The 15,439-nt window shown below is 37.6% G+C and overlaps 1 protein-coding gene across 1 annotated transcript; it reads left to right on the forward strand.

Moving 5' to 3' along the window:
* Nucleotides 1–1,020: 1,020 nt before the first annotated feature.
* Nucleotides 1,021–15,038, forward strand: LOC121252408 (histone acetyltransferase GCN5). Its single transcript, XM_041152014.1, is given in 15 exon segments — nucleotides 1,021–1,275; nucleotides 1,278–1,738; nucleotides 1,876–1,940; nucleotides 2,032–2,112; nucleotides 2,538–2,609; nucleotides 3,184–3,352; nucleotides 4,230–4,273; nucleotides 4,566–4,665; nucleotides 5,480–5,548; nucleotides 6,649–6,703; nucleotides 7,719–7,837; nucleotides 8,698–8,791; nucleotides 14,329–14,470; nucleotides 14,554–14,654; nucleotides 14,749–15,038. Coding segments are annotated over 14 exon segments (1,668 nt in total). The 5' UTR covers nucleotides 1,021–1,145; the 3' UTR covers nucleotides 14,621–14,654; nucleotides 14,749–15,038.
* Nucleotides 15,039–15,439: the final 401 nt, after the last annotated feature.

A 15,439-nucleotide genomic window follows, 5' to 3' on the forward strand; every position in this document is an offset into this window, starting at 1 on the left:
ACTCTTCACATGCTTTTTCCCTAAAGATGGAGAGGAAGTTGTAGACATCATTAATGATGATGGCACCGATATCGTACAATCTCAGACCTCTGATGGCATAAACATTCATAGACCAGATAACTACTACTTTTACCTCAAGAAAGATCCGTTGCGTTCTTGTTAAATTGTACGTGCTTCGTCTTTACAGAAATAATGGATTGTAAATCTAATAGTGGCGGGTATCGTCTATCGTGTATATGTAATAACAAAGATAATGTGTTGAAAAATAAAGTAAAATATGTGTTGGGTTAGATTCAACGCTTAGGAATTGACTTATGTGGAAAGAATATTGGTTTTAGCGGTAAGTTCCTTTAAGATTCGAATCTTAGGATTAAATAATTTATAGAGAGAATTGGAAATGGAGAATTTACCATTGAATTATTTGAAATTCATTTATAAGAAATTCCTTATTGAGAGTTTGTGCCTTAGATTGCCTTTGGATAATGATGTGATATTATATATTATGTGAATAGTAGTGAAAAAATAATAAAAAATAATAATAAAAGATTGAATAGTAATAAAAAGTAAGTAAAAAATAATAATAATATAATAAATAGTAGTTGAGTATTCTGAAAAAATACCCCTTAATCTAAACTTTGATGAAGCTTGACACCCGGTTCTAATGATAAAAAAAAAAAGAATAATGTTACATATAATTCTCATTTTAGAGACTGCTAATGTAAGATTGGATAATTTTATCTTTAAAAACTTTTTAAAATTATAATAATATTCCTCTCTAATTACAATAATTTTTATTTAATGAAATATATTAATAGATTTGCACACGTAATCCTCACTTGAGGACTACAAACAGAATTTCTATAAAAAAAAATTATATGTTAAAATGAAAAAAAAACATGGGCTTTCTAATCCAAAGATGTTGGTTCTGAAAAAGTCCAGGTCCACATTTGAGAACGCAAGGTAGAGGCCGGCCCACTACTACTGTATTCGTTAAACGACATCGTTGAGGTTTCCAAATCACAAGCTCTCTCTCCCCCTTCCTTCCTCTCTGCGAATCGAAATTCGCAATCCTCAATTGGTTACTAAAATATTACCTGCAAAACCCTAACTCACCGAAGCGTTCGGTGTCAAGCGATTAAAAGAAAATGGACACGCACTCCTCGCACCTCACAGCACCGAACCGTTCTCGTAGCTCGCAGTCCCCTTCTCCGTCCCACTCTTCTGCCACATCCTCCATCCACAAGCGCAAGCTCCCGCCTGAGGACCACGCGCCACCATTCCTCCCTCCTCGTTCTCCGCTGACACCCGCGACGGCGCATTGACCTCCAACGACGACCTCGAGAGCATCTCCGCACGCGGAGGCGGCGCCGATGACTCTGACTCCGACGATGATTCCGAGGCTGCAGCCGCCGCCGCAGATGACTCCGACGACGACTCCTCCGCCATGCGCACCTTCACAGCCTCCCGTCTCGAGAACGCTTCCGCCACTGCCGGCGGCTCGGTGCGCAGCACGAAGCTCAAGACGGAGAACCTGAACTCTGCGACAGTGAAGATCGAGAGCTCGGAGTGCGGCAAGGACGGTGGGACCCAAGGCGCTGGTGCTGCGGGGCCCACCGCTTCTGCGGCGGGAAGCTCGGTTCCGGGGATCGTGGTGAAAGAGGACGCCTCGAAGATATTTACAGAGAATATACAGACCAGTGGAGCTTATAGTGCCAGGGAAGAGAGTTTGAAGAGAGAGGTAAGGGATCAGACTTTTTTTTTTAAAATTCCTTGTTTCAGAAAAAAATAAAAGCCAGTGATAATATCAAAACCAAATTGTGGACTTCAACCGCTTCAAAGTGATTTTGCGGATTTTGATATGTTGAAATGTTGCAGGAAGAGGCGGGAAGGCTCAAGTTTGTGTGCCTATCAAATGATGGAATTGATGAGCATATGGTTTGGTATTCTAGTCTTCTCGCTCCCTCTGCGTTCATGTTAAGCTCTTTGGTTTTTGTGACTCGTATGAATGATTTTTTTTTTTGGTTTCTCCAGGTTGATAGGATTGAAGAATATTTTTGCAAGGCAATTACCTAACATGCCTAAAGAGTACATTGTTCGTCTTGTCATGGATAGGTAATATGATAAAATCTTTTTTTTTACAAGTAAAATATGATAAAATCTTATATCTACGATGGACACGGTTGGTGTGCCTGCCACCATGCTTGTGGAATGTTCTGTGAGATAGACACATTTATTTGCTTATGATTTGCTTGTTTTGTGGGCCTGATCATTTGTATTTTCCGTGTTGTGAGTATTTTCCAATGCTTTTAGAATGCCATTATAGTTGGTATAACCTTTAAACTCATCTTTTTTGTTTTTACTTAAAATATCCACACATTGCGAGAATGAACTCCCAACTTTTCTTCTAGAAGGAATTTGGCCTTCTTTTCTGTTCTTTTCTTTTTCAAATTTTTACCTCTCTGTGATGATTAATGTTAACTCTTTTTTATTTTTATTTTTTAGACTATTTATGTGCTTTTCATATTTGATTTCTACAGAAGCCATAAATCTGTGATGGTGATCAGACGTAATCAGGTTGTTGGTGGGATTACTTATCGCCCATATGCCAGGTGAAGCTCTTATTAGTGTCATGACTCATCCTAAGCTTGTATGTGAGCTTGGTGGGGTCACTCTTTCCATATTTGTATCAATATGACCGGTTATTTGAAGTATCACTGAATGACCTGTTGTCTATGGACCACTTTCATTGCATATTTTCATCCATACCTTCCTGATTCTTTTCCTAGGTTTATCCACTTTGTTCATCTTTTCTACTTCTATTCACTCGCTGAAGTATTTATGTTAATTAGGTCGTCTTCCTTTGTCTTGCCGGAGTGCAAGCAAACCTTTCCATGCTTGTCCTGTGACAAGTGAATGTTTGGGCTTGGTATTATGATGAACAATCTTAGATTGTCTGGAATGGCCCGTTTTGCCATGAAAGCAATCTTAAGTTTCAACTTTTGGTCAATGGATCCAGAATACATATCTTTTTAATTTTCCCTTTGGATATATTTAATTTAGTGCATAGGAGCTAGTAACAACTCTGCATTTATTTGAAATGACTATTTGTTGGTGTAGTGGCTTGTTTACATGAAACATTCTCTACTCTCTTAATTGGGATTCATTTTTCCTGGAAAATCTCAGCCAAAGGTTTGGGGAGATAGCTTTCTGTGCAATCACAGCTGATGAACAAGTAAAAGGTTATGGCACCAGGCTGATGAATCACTTAAAACAGCATGCACGCGATGTGGATGGGCTAACTCATTTTCTGACATATGCTGACAATAATGCCGTCGGCTATTTTATCAAACAGGTCTTGTTATCTCTTTTTGTTTGGTTATCTAAACTAACAATGGCACAACCTTGTTGCCTTAACGAGAAAAGTCTGGACTTCTTAAGAGACAGCTTGGTTTGATGATTTGTACATAAAGTTTCATTGTTTGGGCAAAATAAAAATTAGGGAAGTCAAAGATGTAGAAAGCATATTTCATGGTTGTCTTTTGGATAAAAATATTTACTCAGATGGTTGGACAGGTGAAATTTGAACCGGTGCTGCATGTTTGATAAGATTAAATACTGTCCTTTATTAGGTCTGTCTCTTTCCTAGTTAGTGCTAGATGGATAAGTCCTTTATCTGACTACAACTTTTTAGACAGTTTAATACTACTATGCATTCCTAATTGTTATCACCATAAGTGGATCCTTTGAAATTCCACGTTCATCTTGGTGTTAATGTTTTGTGAAATTTTTACTTGGGTGTATCCTTTCATATTTCTTGCCAGGGCATGTTAAAACTTTAGCTCCTCATAATACCAGTCAACTTGTAATGTCCGAATCAAACTGTTTAAGTCAGAAAATTCGGCCTGTAAAATAGGGGCCCAATTTACTTATAAAAGAAAAAAAAATAGTGGCCCAATTTTCAAATCTGTCCATTGAAAAAATTCCCGATCATTTGTTTTGAGGGCTATTTAAGTCACTTTTCTTGTTTTTGGTACTAATTTTGATGGCTAGGGTTACATTGCCATAGTTATTCCAAAATAAGGAGTTAATTGTCTTGATTGAAAGTTTGGAGGAGATATACATATGGTTTGAGTTGGTAAAGTATAATTTACCTTTGGTTTTTATTCGTTATCTTTATTGGAGAGGATTTGGTTCTACATGCAGCATTGAATACCATCTTTCACTTGCAGGGTTTTACCAAAGAGATCCACTTGGAGAAAGATAGATGGCAAGGGTATGTTTAAAGATATCTCCAGGCTTACTTATAAAAAAAACGTATAAAGATATCTCCAGGCTTTAAACTGTCAAACGTTTCATGTCTAGGATTAGAGTGGGGGGGCATTGTACCCAGAAAACTATAATTTTCTTTCCAAGTCCCTATATCTTACCTACTTTGAGAAACTTTTCAGCTGTATTTCTTTCTTTTTCTTCTTTATTGAAGCCAATATTAAGATATATTTCAGTGGTTAAGACATTCTGTGCTATATGTTTCTAGTCTATTTATAACAATTTCATTAGTATCCCAGGTATATAAAAGACTATGATGGAGGAATTCTTATGGAATGTAAAATTGATCCAAAACTTCCTTACACCGATTTATCAACTATGATTCGCCGTCAGAGGCAGGTGAGATCCAAAGCTTTCTCGTTTTTTGGTCCCTGACAAATTGTGTTAATTTTATTCTTTTGTAGTTTTGGCTAGATATGCATTGTAAATTGTTGAACTACCTGTCAGAGGAAATCAAGATTTCTGAACTGCTTTAAAATAATATCACTTCTTTTATCATTAGAGACATTCTAGTACTGCTTTCTCTCATACTTCCTTTTAAGTTCTCTGTGTGATTCTCTCTCTTTTCATTTGAACTTCAAGAAATAAGAATTTTTTTTTTGTAAGTAAAAATTTATTAATACCAATAGGCAAATAGGCATAGCCGAGTACAACTGCAAGAAATAAGAATTACTAACAGTTACTAATAAAAACAATTGTGTAGGCATGGAATTGATAGTAAATAAATTAGCGCCTTTACTCATAAAAAAAAATCAGCACATTAAAAAAATTTGGTTATTATAACAATGTTACCCTATTTACCTTTAAAAAAAAAAAAAAAAACAATGTTACCCTATTCGAAGACTTCAAAATTTTTAAATAATTTGTTTTCAAGTTACCTAATTATATTTTCAAACTTCAAACACATTGGATGGAAGCCTTAACATGTTTATCTTTTATCCCCTGACTTTCATTTTTTTAAGCAATAATTTATCACTGAAAAGTTAGAACTGTTATCTTTGTCTTTGTTTCCGTTCAAAGCATTGCTTCTGAGTTATCTTTTTTTCCCTCACCTTATGTGTACTTTATGATCTCTTCTGATTCACTTTTAGTATGATCTGCATTACGATTGTTTTGGTAAACTTATAAAAAAATTCTGCTTTGGTTATGGTAGGCGATCGACGAAAAAATAAGAGAGCTCTCAAACTGCCACATTGTTTATACTGGAATTGACTTTCAGAAGGTATATAATATCATTTTTGTAGCCTTTAGTCATGCTATGTTCTTGTGATGGTTTCATTGGATTTATGATACAGTAGAGAGCTTGTATTGCTAGTAGTTGTGACTGGAACTAGATTGCATGCAGTTGTCAAGGTAGATTAGAGCTTTACATGTTTAGAGCACCTTCATGAAGTCAGTACCACATCAAGGTCAATTTCGAACTTCATGATTAGTTTGTATTCATATATAAAAGTTTTAAGCATTTTTCTAAATGTGCATTGTTATAGAGCTGTTTTGCAGAAAATTATTAAGTAGAAAAATGTAAATTTTGGTTCTAAACATTAAAATGATTTTTTAAGCACCTTCATGAGTGCATTTTATGTATGGACAACTGCATTAGGGAAGATCATGCCTGTAGATAACCTGAGAAGGAGGGGATTTTTTTATGTTTTACGTCGACAAAGGTGGAGGAGAATATGAGTTATGAAGTGGTGTTGTATGTGCAAGAAGAGCTGGAAACAACGGATTGCTTTTTGCTGCATTGCAAAATAGAAAATATGGGACTTGGTTTTTTATTTTTTTGTAGTGGGGTGAGTGACACCATGTAGAGTAGAGGTGTTATTGGCTTGTTGGAGAAGTCTAGATGTAGGACAATGTAGTGTGGAAGTTTGGAGGATGATTTTGTTATGTGTAATGTTGTGTGTGAGGAAGGCATGCATGGCGAGGGTCATAATTGTTCTAGTTATTTACTTATCAAAATAATAGTAATTTTCTTCTTTTTTAGATTTTTTGTCGTTTTGCTTTTCTTTACCCTTAGTCAGGTGCTTTTCTTGTCTACACCATGTGCTTGAGTAGTGCCCCTATTTCGGCAATTAACAAAAATTGACATATAAAAAGGCTCCTATTTCTATGATTTATCATAAATTAGTTACCAAAGGAGATCCTCTATATCATTTAGATGCATCATGCTAGCAAATTTTGAACCGTGGACGGTATTGACACCTAATACATTTTTATTTTAGTTTTTTCTCAAGTGCTGTAGGTTCTCCACTTTATTCCAAAATTATTCCATTAAATTATGAATGCATGTGTCAAGTTCTGATGGAGAACTCTTGTGTTCAGAAGGAAGCTGGTATTCCCAAAAAAACCGTTAAAGTTGACGATATCCCTGGATTGAGTAAGTCTTTGTTTTAAAAAAGCTTCCCCTCGTTATCAGTTCATTTGCTTAGCATTTCTCTTTAATCTCATTACTCATGGATAATTCAGTGCATTGGATAATGTGTATTGTTCCAGATTTTTTAAAAAGCTTCCCCTTGTTATCAGTTCATTTGCCTAGCATTTTCTCTTTAATATTGTTACTCATGGTAACTATAAAAAAAAAAATATTGTTACTCATGGATAATTCAGTGCATTGGATAACATGTATTGTTCCGATAATTTTTTTATAAACTGTATATCGTTTGCAAGTTTTAACAACCAACATCCTGGTTTCCATTTCCTTTTATATCTTTTGGCTAGATGAATTCTCTACTGCTCAGTTTTTTTATTGAATGTCTATTCAGAGGTAACCGTTTTCCTTCCCATTTTTACTGGCACACACAATTCTATGAATCTCTCTTATCCCATATTCCGTTAATGGAAACATTCCAAGCTAAGCAATCACAAAAGGAAAGATTTATAGTAGTTGTATACAACCTTGCTAATAGAGATTAAATAGATTTTCTCTCTAGTTACATCCCTCGTTTGGTTATGCAGTTCAGATGAGATGAGATGTTTTGTTGAAAGTTGAATAAAATATTGTTATAATATAATTTTTTAATATTATTTTTGTTTTGGGATTTGAAAAGGTTGAATTATTTATTATATTTTGTGTGGGAGTTTGGAAAAATTGTAATGATTATATGAGATGACATAAGATGCGATGAGATAGTTTGGTTTTGTGTTAACCAAACTATTGTTAAGCATGCCACGTGTAATTTTACTCACTTTGAAACATAATCTCTTGTTGGATTGAAACCAAATTTTACTGTAGCAGATTTGCTGTAGTTAGTAACTTAAATGTGCAAGTAGTGGTTTTGCTAATTTGACCTTTTAATTTGAACTTTGCAATTTCTGAGTCTAGGTGCTCTGTATTTTTCTCATCAAGTTTTGGTTTTGTAATTGGAATTTTGTGGTCTATTTTTTTATAATAGGGGAGGCTGGGTGGACTCCTGATCAATGGGGCCATTCACGGTTTCGAACTTTAAGTGCGTCTACAGACAGTGCCACAAATCAAAAACATTTGACTGCATTCATGCGCTCACTTTTAAAGGCAGGTTTCTACGTCTTTCCTCACCTTTTATAATACTTTTTATTTCCCAACAAGAATATATTCATGTATGATCTGGAGATTGACTTCAACAGGTTTTTCATCTTTAAATGGTATTGATGGACTGGTAATCTAAAGAAATTTTTAGAAACGATCATGCTAATCCTTGTTGCCCCCCAAAAAAAAAAACCCAGAAAAACACAGTTCTGACATGGTTGCAAAGAAATTGCTTTTGTTTTCCACTGGTAGATAAATGGGAAGTTGCCATGAGTTTCAAGTTAACTTCCTTCAAGGATGTTGACTGGATTTTCTGTCATGTATTCCCCGTATATAGTCAATTGTGCTTCAGCCACTTAGATTCAAGGCATGCTTGTAAGTGAGAGGGTTTTAGAAAGAGACCGAGTGTTTTGTTCAAGATCTCTGGCATCAATGATTTCTTCGATCCCTTCACTGTCTACTTCTTGCTCCAAAAGAAACGACTAGTTAATTTTATCTTGAAAATTGAATATTGTGGGGACAACCTCTCTGGAAGAGAAGATCTACATATTCATGTTACCATGCCTGCTAATATTAAATAAAGACCTTTCTTTGATGATCATCCACTTTATTGATTCCGATTCCTGACAATATCTAAATGCCTTTGTTGCGTACAAATTGTATGTGGAGTTTTCTCTATGATATGTTGGACCCACTAGATCCCAGCCTGCAATGTAGGGAGTTGTCATTTGTGCTTTTAGTATGACTTGAAAACTAGCGAACTTACCATAGAATTCAGAATTTGAAGTATGCTTGCACATTGCCATTTCTTTTAATGTCTCGTTATGTGACTATTTCCTTAACAAAATTGGTATTCATTCAAGCAGTCAATGCATGACCATGTCGATGCTTGGCCATTCAAGGATCCAGTTGATGCACGGGATGTACCTGATTATTATGAAATCATCAAAGATCCGATGGGTAACAACTATCACTTTATATATTTAAACCTAGCGAACTATCTGATGTGTCATCTGCACTATGTCTTTAGGATGTGTTACATTTTTCTCATTGCCTCTTTGAAACAATGGGCACTTATAGTGCTATCAGAACAAGAAACGAGTTTTTCTTTTCCATGCTGCTACGCCAACGGCCCAACAGGTCATTAGAGTTGATAATTTCACGAGAGGTTATACTATAAGAACCACTTACAGAGCTGTTTAGAGTGTTAATAATGGATAAGTTAAAATGGCTGTGAACTCGTAATTCTGTGAACAGTTTTTTTTTTTTTATCAGTAAAAAGAGAGATTATATATATGAATAAAATAGACATAGTCCTTGTACATAGAATGTATACAAAGGAACACCTAAATACATTCTAAAAGCGATAAATTAAAGACAGGAAATCCTGAACATTGTCCTCATGTAATACAATAGTGGAAAACCAACATATTAGAGTGTGGAGAAAAAAATTCTTGAACTCAGTACTTGTGTGTTCCTTATCTTCAAAACAATGCGCGTTCCTTTCCGTCCAAATACACCACATAATACACAACGGAATCATCTTCCACATTGCTGCCACTTGCTTGCAACCTTGAAACTTTGACCAACATCCCAACAAATCCACCACCCTCATAGGCATAATCCAGGCAATATCAACCCTCAAAAAGATCTCATCCCACAACACTCTTATTACCTCACAGTGTAGTAATAGATGGTCCACAGATTCTCCATTCTTCTTACACAAGTAGCACCAATCCAATACTACACATCCTCTCTTCCTCAAGTTGTCCGTGGTCAATATCTTCCCAAGAGTTGCACTCCAAACGAAAAAAGCTACTCTAGAGGGCACACGAGACCTCCAAATATTCTTCCAAGGGAACGGAGTAATCTCAAGTTGTGTTGACAAGATGCTATAATACGCCTTGACTGTACATAACTTATGGTTATTAGACCTCCACTTCAAACTATCTCGTTGTGTCAATGGGATCTCCGTGGAATATAAGAAGCTGAAAATTTCTGAAACAATAGGTAATTCCCAATCATGGAAATCCTTATTAAAAAGGATATTCCATAGATGCGCACCATGAGAGAATATACGCACGTCAGCCACTGAAACTTCCCTATTAGCTGCAATACGGTATAAGGCGGGAAAAACAACCCTTTCCAAAGCCTGGACTCCACACCACACATTCCTCCAAAATCTGATACGACTGCCCTCACCAATTGCAAAGCGAACTTGATTTACAAAACATGGCTACCCCTTCCTTATATACTTCCATAAACCCACCCCATAGCCCCCACTTACTTCCTTAGAGCACCAACCACCTCAAGCGACACCATGTCTAGCATCAATAGTGTCCCTCCACAATGACCCCCCTCCAAATGATATCTCCATAGCCATTTTCCCAATAATGATTTATTGAAAATTTTCAAATTACAAACACCCAACCCCCCATTCACAACTGAGGCGCATACAGTCTCCCATCTAACCAAATGGAATTTCTTCTCCTCCCCCATTCCTCCCATAGGAACGCCCTAAAGAGCTTCTCCACCCTGTTCACCACCCCTACAGGCATAGGAAACAAAGATAAAAAAATAAGTGGGGAGATTAGTGAGAGTACTCTTGATAAGAGTGAGACGACCCCCCCTTCGATAAATACACTCGTTTCTAGCCAGCCAGCCTTTTCTCTATCTTTTCCACTATCCCATCCCATATAGCTTTATTCTTGAAAGTTGCTCCCAGCGGGAGACCCAAGTATTTCATTGGAAAAGAGGACATCTTACAATCCTGGAGGCTAGCTAACCTGAGAATATTAGAAACCACACCCACAGGAACCATCTCAAACTTGCCCAAATTCACCTTTAGCCCTGACACTGCCTCAAAGCAAAGTAGCAATGCCCTTAAAGTTTGGATCTAGCTACTCTTTGCTTCACAAAAAACTAATGTATCATCTGCAAAAAGATGTGATATGACAATAGTGCCACCATCACCATTGCCCACCTGAAAACCCGATAAGAAACCTCCCCCAACAGCATCCTGCACCATCTTATTCAAAGCCTCCATAACTATGACAAATAAAAGAGGAGATAAAGGATCTCCTTGCCGCAGTCTCCTTGAACTAGCAAAAAAACCAGCAGGTGTACCATTAACCAGAACTGAGAACCGGGCAGTTGAAATACAATGACGCATCCATGCAATCCACCTATCCCAAAACCACATCTCTCAAGCACGTATAAAAGGAATTCTCAATTCACATGGTCATAGGCCTTTTCCATGTCAAGTTTGCACAGAACACCTGAACCTCCCTCCCGTAACTTATAATCCAAGCACTCATTTGCAATAAGTACTGAGTCAAGAATTTGTCTCCCATGAATAAATGCGTTCTGGGACTTGGAGATAATTTGTTCTAACATCGGACTAAGCCGGTTAGCAAGAATCTTCGAGATTATCTTATAAACGCTACTAACCAGGCTTATAGGCCGAAAATCTTCAATAGTCGAAGCCCCATATTTCTTAGGAATAAGAGCAATAAAGGTCGTATTAATGGATTTTTCAAACTTTTGAAAGGAGTGAAATTCGCTAAAAACCTGCATAACATCACCTTTTACAATATCCCAATAAGTTTGAAAGAACCCCATTGAAAAGCCATCCGGCCCCGACGCTTTATCCTTGACCATGCCAGATATGACCTTGTGGATCTCTTCTTCAACAAAAGGTCTCTCCAAAATACTCACGCTCTGCGAATCAATTGCCTCAAAATGCAAAGCATCAAGCTTCGGCCTCCAAGTAATCGATTCTAAGAGAAAGGACTCATAATACTGTACTATGTGATTTTCTAGCTCGGAAGGAGAAGATATCACCTGAGAGCTTGATTGAAGTGACTCTATGACATTGTTACGCCGGTGTGAATTAGTCACTTTGTGAAAGAACTTCGTACACCTATCGCCTTCTTTCAACCAAAGTGCCCTGGATTTTTGACGCCATGAAATCTCCTCCAATAGCAAAACCCTCTCCAAGTTTGCCACAACCAATCCCTTCCTCAATAACACCTCCTCCGAATTATCTCCCAAAAACTCTTTATTCTCAAGTTCCTGCAGCTCCTCCAACAATGAAATCTTCTGGTTGTCAATATGACCAAAGACCTCCAAATTCCACTTCTTCAAGTCTTGTTTCAATGCCTTCAACTTGCTTGTAAGAATGTAACTTGGGGTACCAAAAAACTGATATGAAAACCACCAACCACCAACCCTCTCTACAAACCCATCTGCTATTAGCCACATATTTTCAAACTTGAAATACCGTCGCCCCATATGAATACCCCCACAATCCAAAAGGATAGGATAGTGATCTGAACTGACTCGAGCTAGTCTTCTTTGACTTACTTCCTCATATTTAGCTTCCCACGAAGGAGAAACTAAGAATCTATCCAATCTCGACCAAACCCACCCATTTGACCAAGTGAAATCACCTCCTACCAGATGGAGATCCATGAAGTCTAGATCAAATATGAACTCGTTGAATTCTTCCATGGCCAAAGAATGACGACAGTGCCTTGAACGCTCACTAGGAAACCGGATAATGTTAAAATCACCCCCCATGCACCACGGCACATCCCATAAGGAATATACACCCGCCAACTTCTCCCACAACCTTCTCCTGTCCCGTTCCACGTTAGGACTGTAGGAACTTGCAAATGCCCATTCCCATCCATCAACCACATTTTTAAATAAAGTCGCAACCGAAAACTCTCCGACACATTTCTCAATCGACTCAACCACTCTTTTATCCCACATAAGCAATACTCCACCTGAGGCTCCCGAAGAGGCCAAGTAGGTCCAACCTACATATGAACACCCCTATAAACCTCGCACAAATTTCTTGTCAATAAAACGTCTCTTTGTTTCTTGAAAACACACTACATCATCCTTCCACAACCGCAATAATGCTTTGATATGAATGCGTTTATTGCGATCATTAAGCTCCCCGTACATTCTATGATAAAATCTTAGGCTTCATAAAAAACTATGATACCCCTCCCCCTCGATATATCCATTCCGCCAGTCCCTTCTTTCACATCATAATTAATGGAACAAGTTAGCTTTTTAAGCTCCCTATCCTACTTAGAGGCTGATTTTGAATGACTAGCCTCAAGTGCTACAAGGAGAGCCTTAAATTGTTCTTCATACCCTCCAAACGACATCCCAATGACCTCCTGAATTTCCTGTACTTTTTTGAAAATCCAATTTGACGAAGAACTCCCATAATTAGATCTGGGCGGGAGTGTGCACAAGGGTGTTAGAATGGCCCCCTCCTCAGCATTACTGAATGCCAATTCCGAGCCACATATGACTTCTGATTCAACCCTGGGTTCTACTACATTTTCAGTAACTCTGAAACCTTCCACATCAACACTGGGTTCCACTACATACCCCTCAGAAGCACCCAACTCCAAAAATAGCCCCTGTTCCAACGAAACAAACTGCCTAGGAGACACTGCTGTACCTCCCTCCACCACACACGACTGTTTTTTAGCATCCTCCAACACCAAGCCACGAGCCAGCAATGGACAAGCCAAACTCAGAGGCTCCTCGTTAACTATCGGAGCCCTCAGTAAGGAGAACCCATGCTCCAACGAGTAGGACTGCACAGGTAACGCTACTGTGCCTCCGTCCACCACACACGGCAGATTCTGTGCCTCCTCCACCGGCAACCCACGAACCGACGACGGAGAAATAGTGATTAAAGGCCCTTGCTGAATCGGCAACTCACCCTCCTCGATAACCTCCCGTCGAGGTGCCTGAACCGGCACACCCTGTGAACAGTCTTTTAAAATTATCCTTATGACATATAGAAGGGTGAATCAATTTTTTTAATAAAATGTAGAAGGGTAAAGTCTTTTACTATTTATCATTTTGAAAATGTAGAGCTTTGCTCTTAAGAAACCATACATCCCCACCCAAGTCACCAGTTTTTGAAACTTGAAGGTTGCACCACATATCAATTGTAAAACCACATTTTCGAAAACTGGTTACATATGAATTTCATCAACCATTTTCATTGCCATTATTGAATGTATACTTTGTTTATGTTTTTAAACACATTAAAATTAAAAGCATTTTAAACAAATATGTATATTTTGTTAACAAAATATATCTTAAACTATTCCCATGCATTGCACTGTGTACGACCAGTTTGATGTAGTAATGGAAGTGCAAACCTATAATATTGAATTAATCAACAGACCGATAATAGAAAAGTCCATTACCCTAAAGCTTTTTCGTTGATGATGTGCATATAATCCCCCTCCTTTGTTTCCACTTGCATTCTCTTGCTTCATTCCAGCCCCTTTGTTTCCACCTGGTGTTGGTTTTATTTGTTCCAAATCCATTGTTTCTCAAAATATAGCAAGGTACACTAGTACCAAAAGTTATGGTTATACATGCGCAAGTATAGAAGACCTAGTCTTGTATTTTGTCAAATATGTGATGCTTTAATGGAGTTTGACGTACTGTAGATTTGAAGACGATGTCGAAAAGGGTAGAGTCAGATCAATATTATGTTACCTTTGAGATGTTTGTGGCGGATGTTAAAAGGATGTTTGCCAATGCACGCACCTACAACTCTCCCGAGACCATTTATTATAAATGTGCAACCAGGCATGGTGATCTAATCTTTATTATTGTCTTTGCCTTTCTCTCTTTCGGCCATTTGTTATTCTTATATGATAAATTTTGTGCAGGTTGGAATCCCATTTTCAAAGCAAGGTTCACTCAGGTCTCCATTCTGGAGCAAAAATTCAGCAGTAACTAATTCGATGACTGAATATGGATCATGCCATGGGTAAGGGCTGATTTGTTCTGAGTGACAGGAATAAGATTACTAGATTGAATTGTCTTGATTTGATGAGATTTAGGCATACCTCTAGTACATTCAGGTGCTGTCCATGTGAGCCGGTTGGGCCACCGCCGCCTCCAACCTTATTGTAAGAAGGCATTCCTATTCTTGACCTCTTCGGTAATGCTGAGTGATCTAGATTTCGAACCACCCTGAATGTAAGCCTGAGGTCATTTTCCCCCCATATTGAACGGATAAAAATTTCGGGAAAAAAGGGTGATCTTCCGTCTGTATTCAGCCTTCGTTATTATAAAAAAAAACAAATTATACTCCAAAGCCTTACACCACACCTGCTTAAAGGGAAAAAAAGAGTTCTTTTACTCAACAGAACAACTCATTATAATTATTATGAGAAATGATAGTTGCAGTCGTGAGTGTGCAACTCTTACACAATCACTTTGGAAAAAGTAAATAAATACGGGATTCACATGAAAATAAAATTTTTTATTCGTGAATTTCACTCTTTCAAAGTGACTGCATAACGTTTCCACATTCTATGACTGTACGTAACATTATTCAATTGTTATTATTAGCATCTTCATTATACTTATTATTATGACCCAACTCCATATAATTTGCCACCTTGTGGATTAATCCCTCTTGTTTATTTTTTTAGAATTAGCCCTTGTGCTCTGAGTAGTGACTCGCCGTAAAAGATCTATCTGTTATTTATTTCCGTTCATGACCAGCTGAAGGACGAAGGGGGAAATTAAAAGAAATGAATGGTATGA

Source organism: Juglans microcarpa x Juglans regia, chromosome 2S, assembly GCF_004785595.1.
Source record: "Juglans microcarpa x Juglans regia isolate MS1-56 chromosome 2S, Jm3101_v1.0, whole genome shotgun sequence".
Lineage (NCBI taxonomy): Eukaryota > Viridiplantae > Streptophyta > Magnoliopsida > Fagales > Juglandaceae > Juglans > Juglans microcarpa x Juglans regia.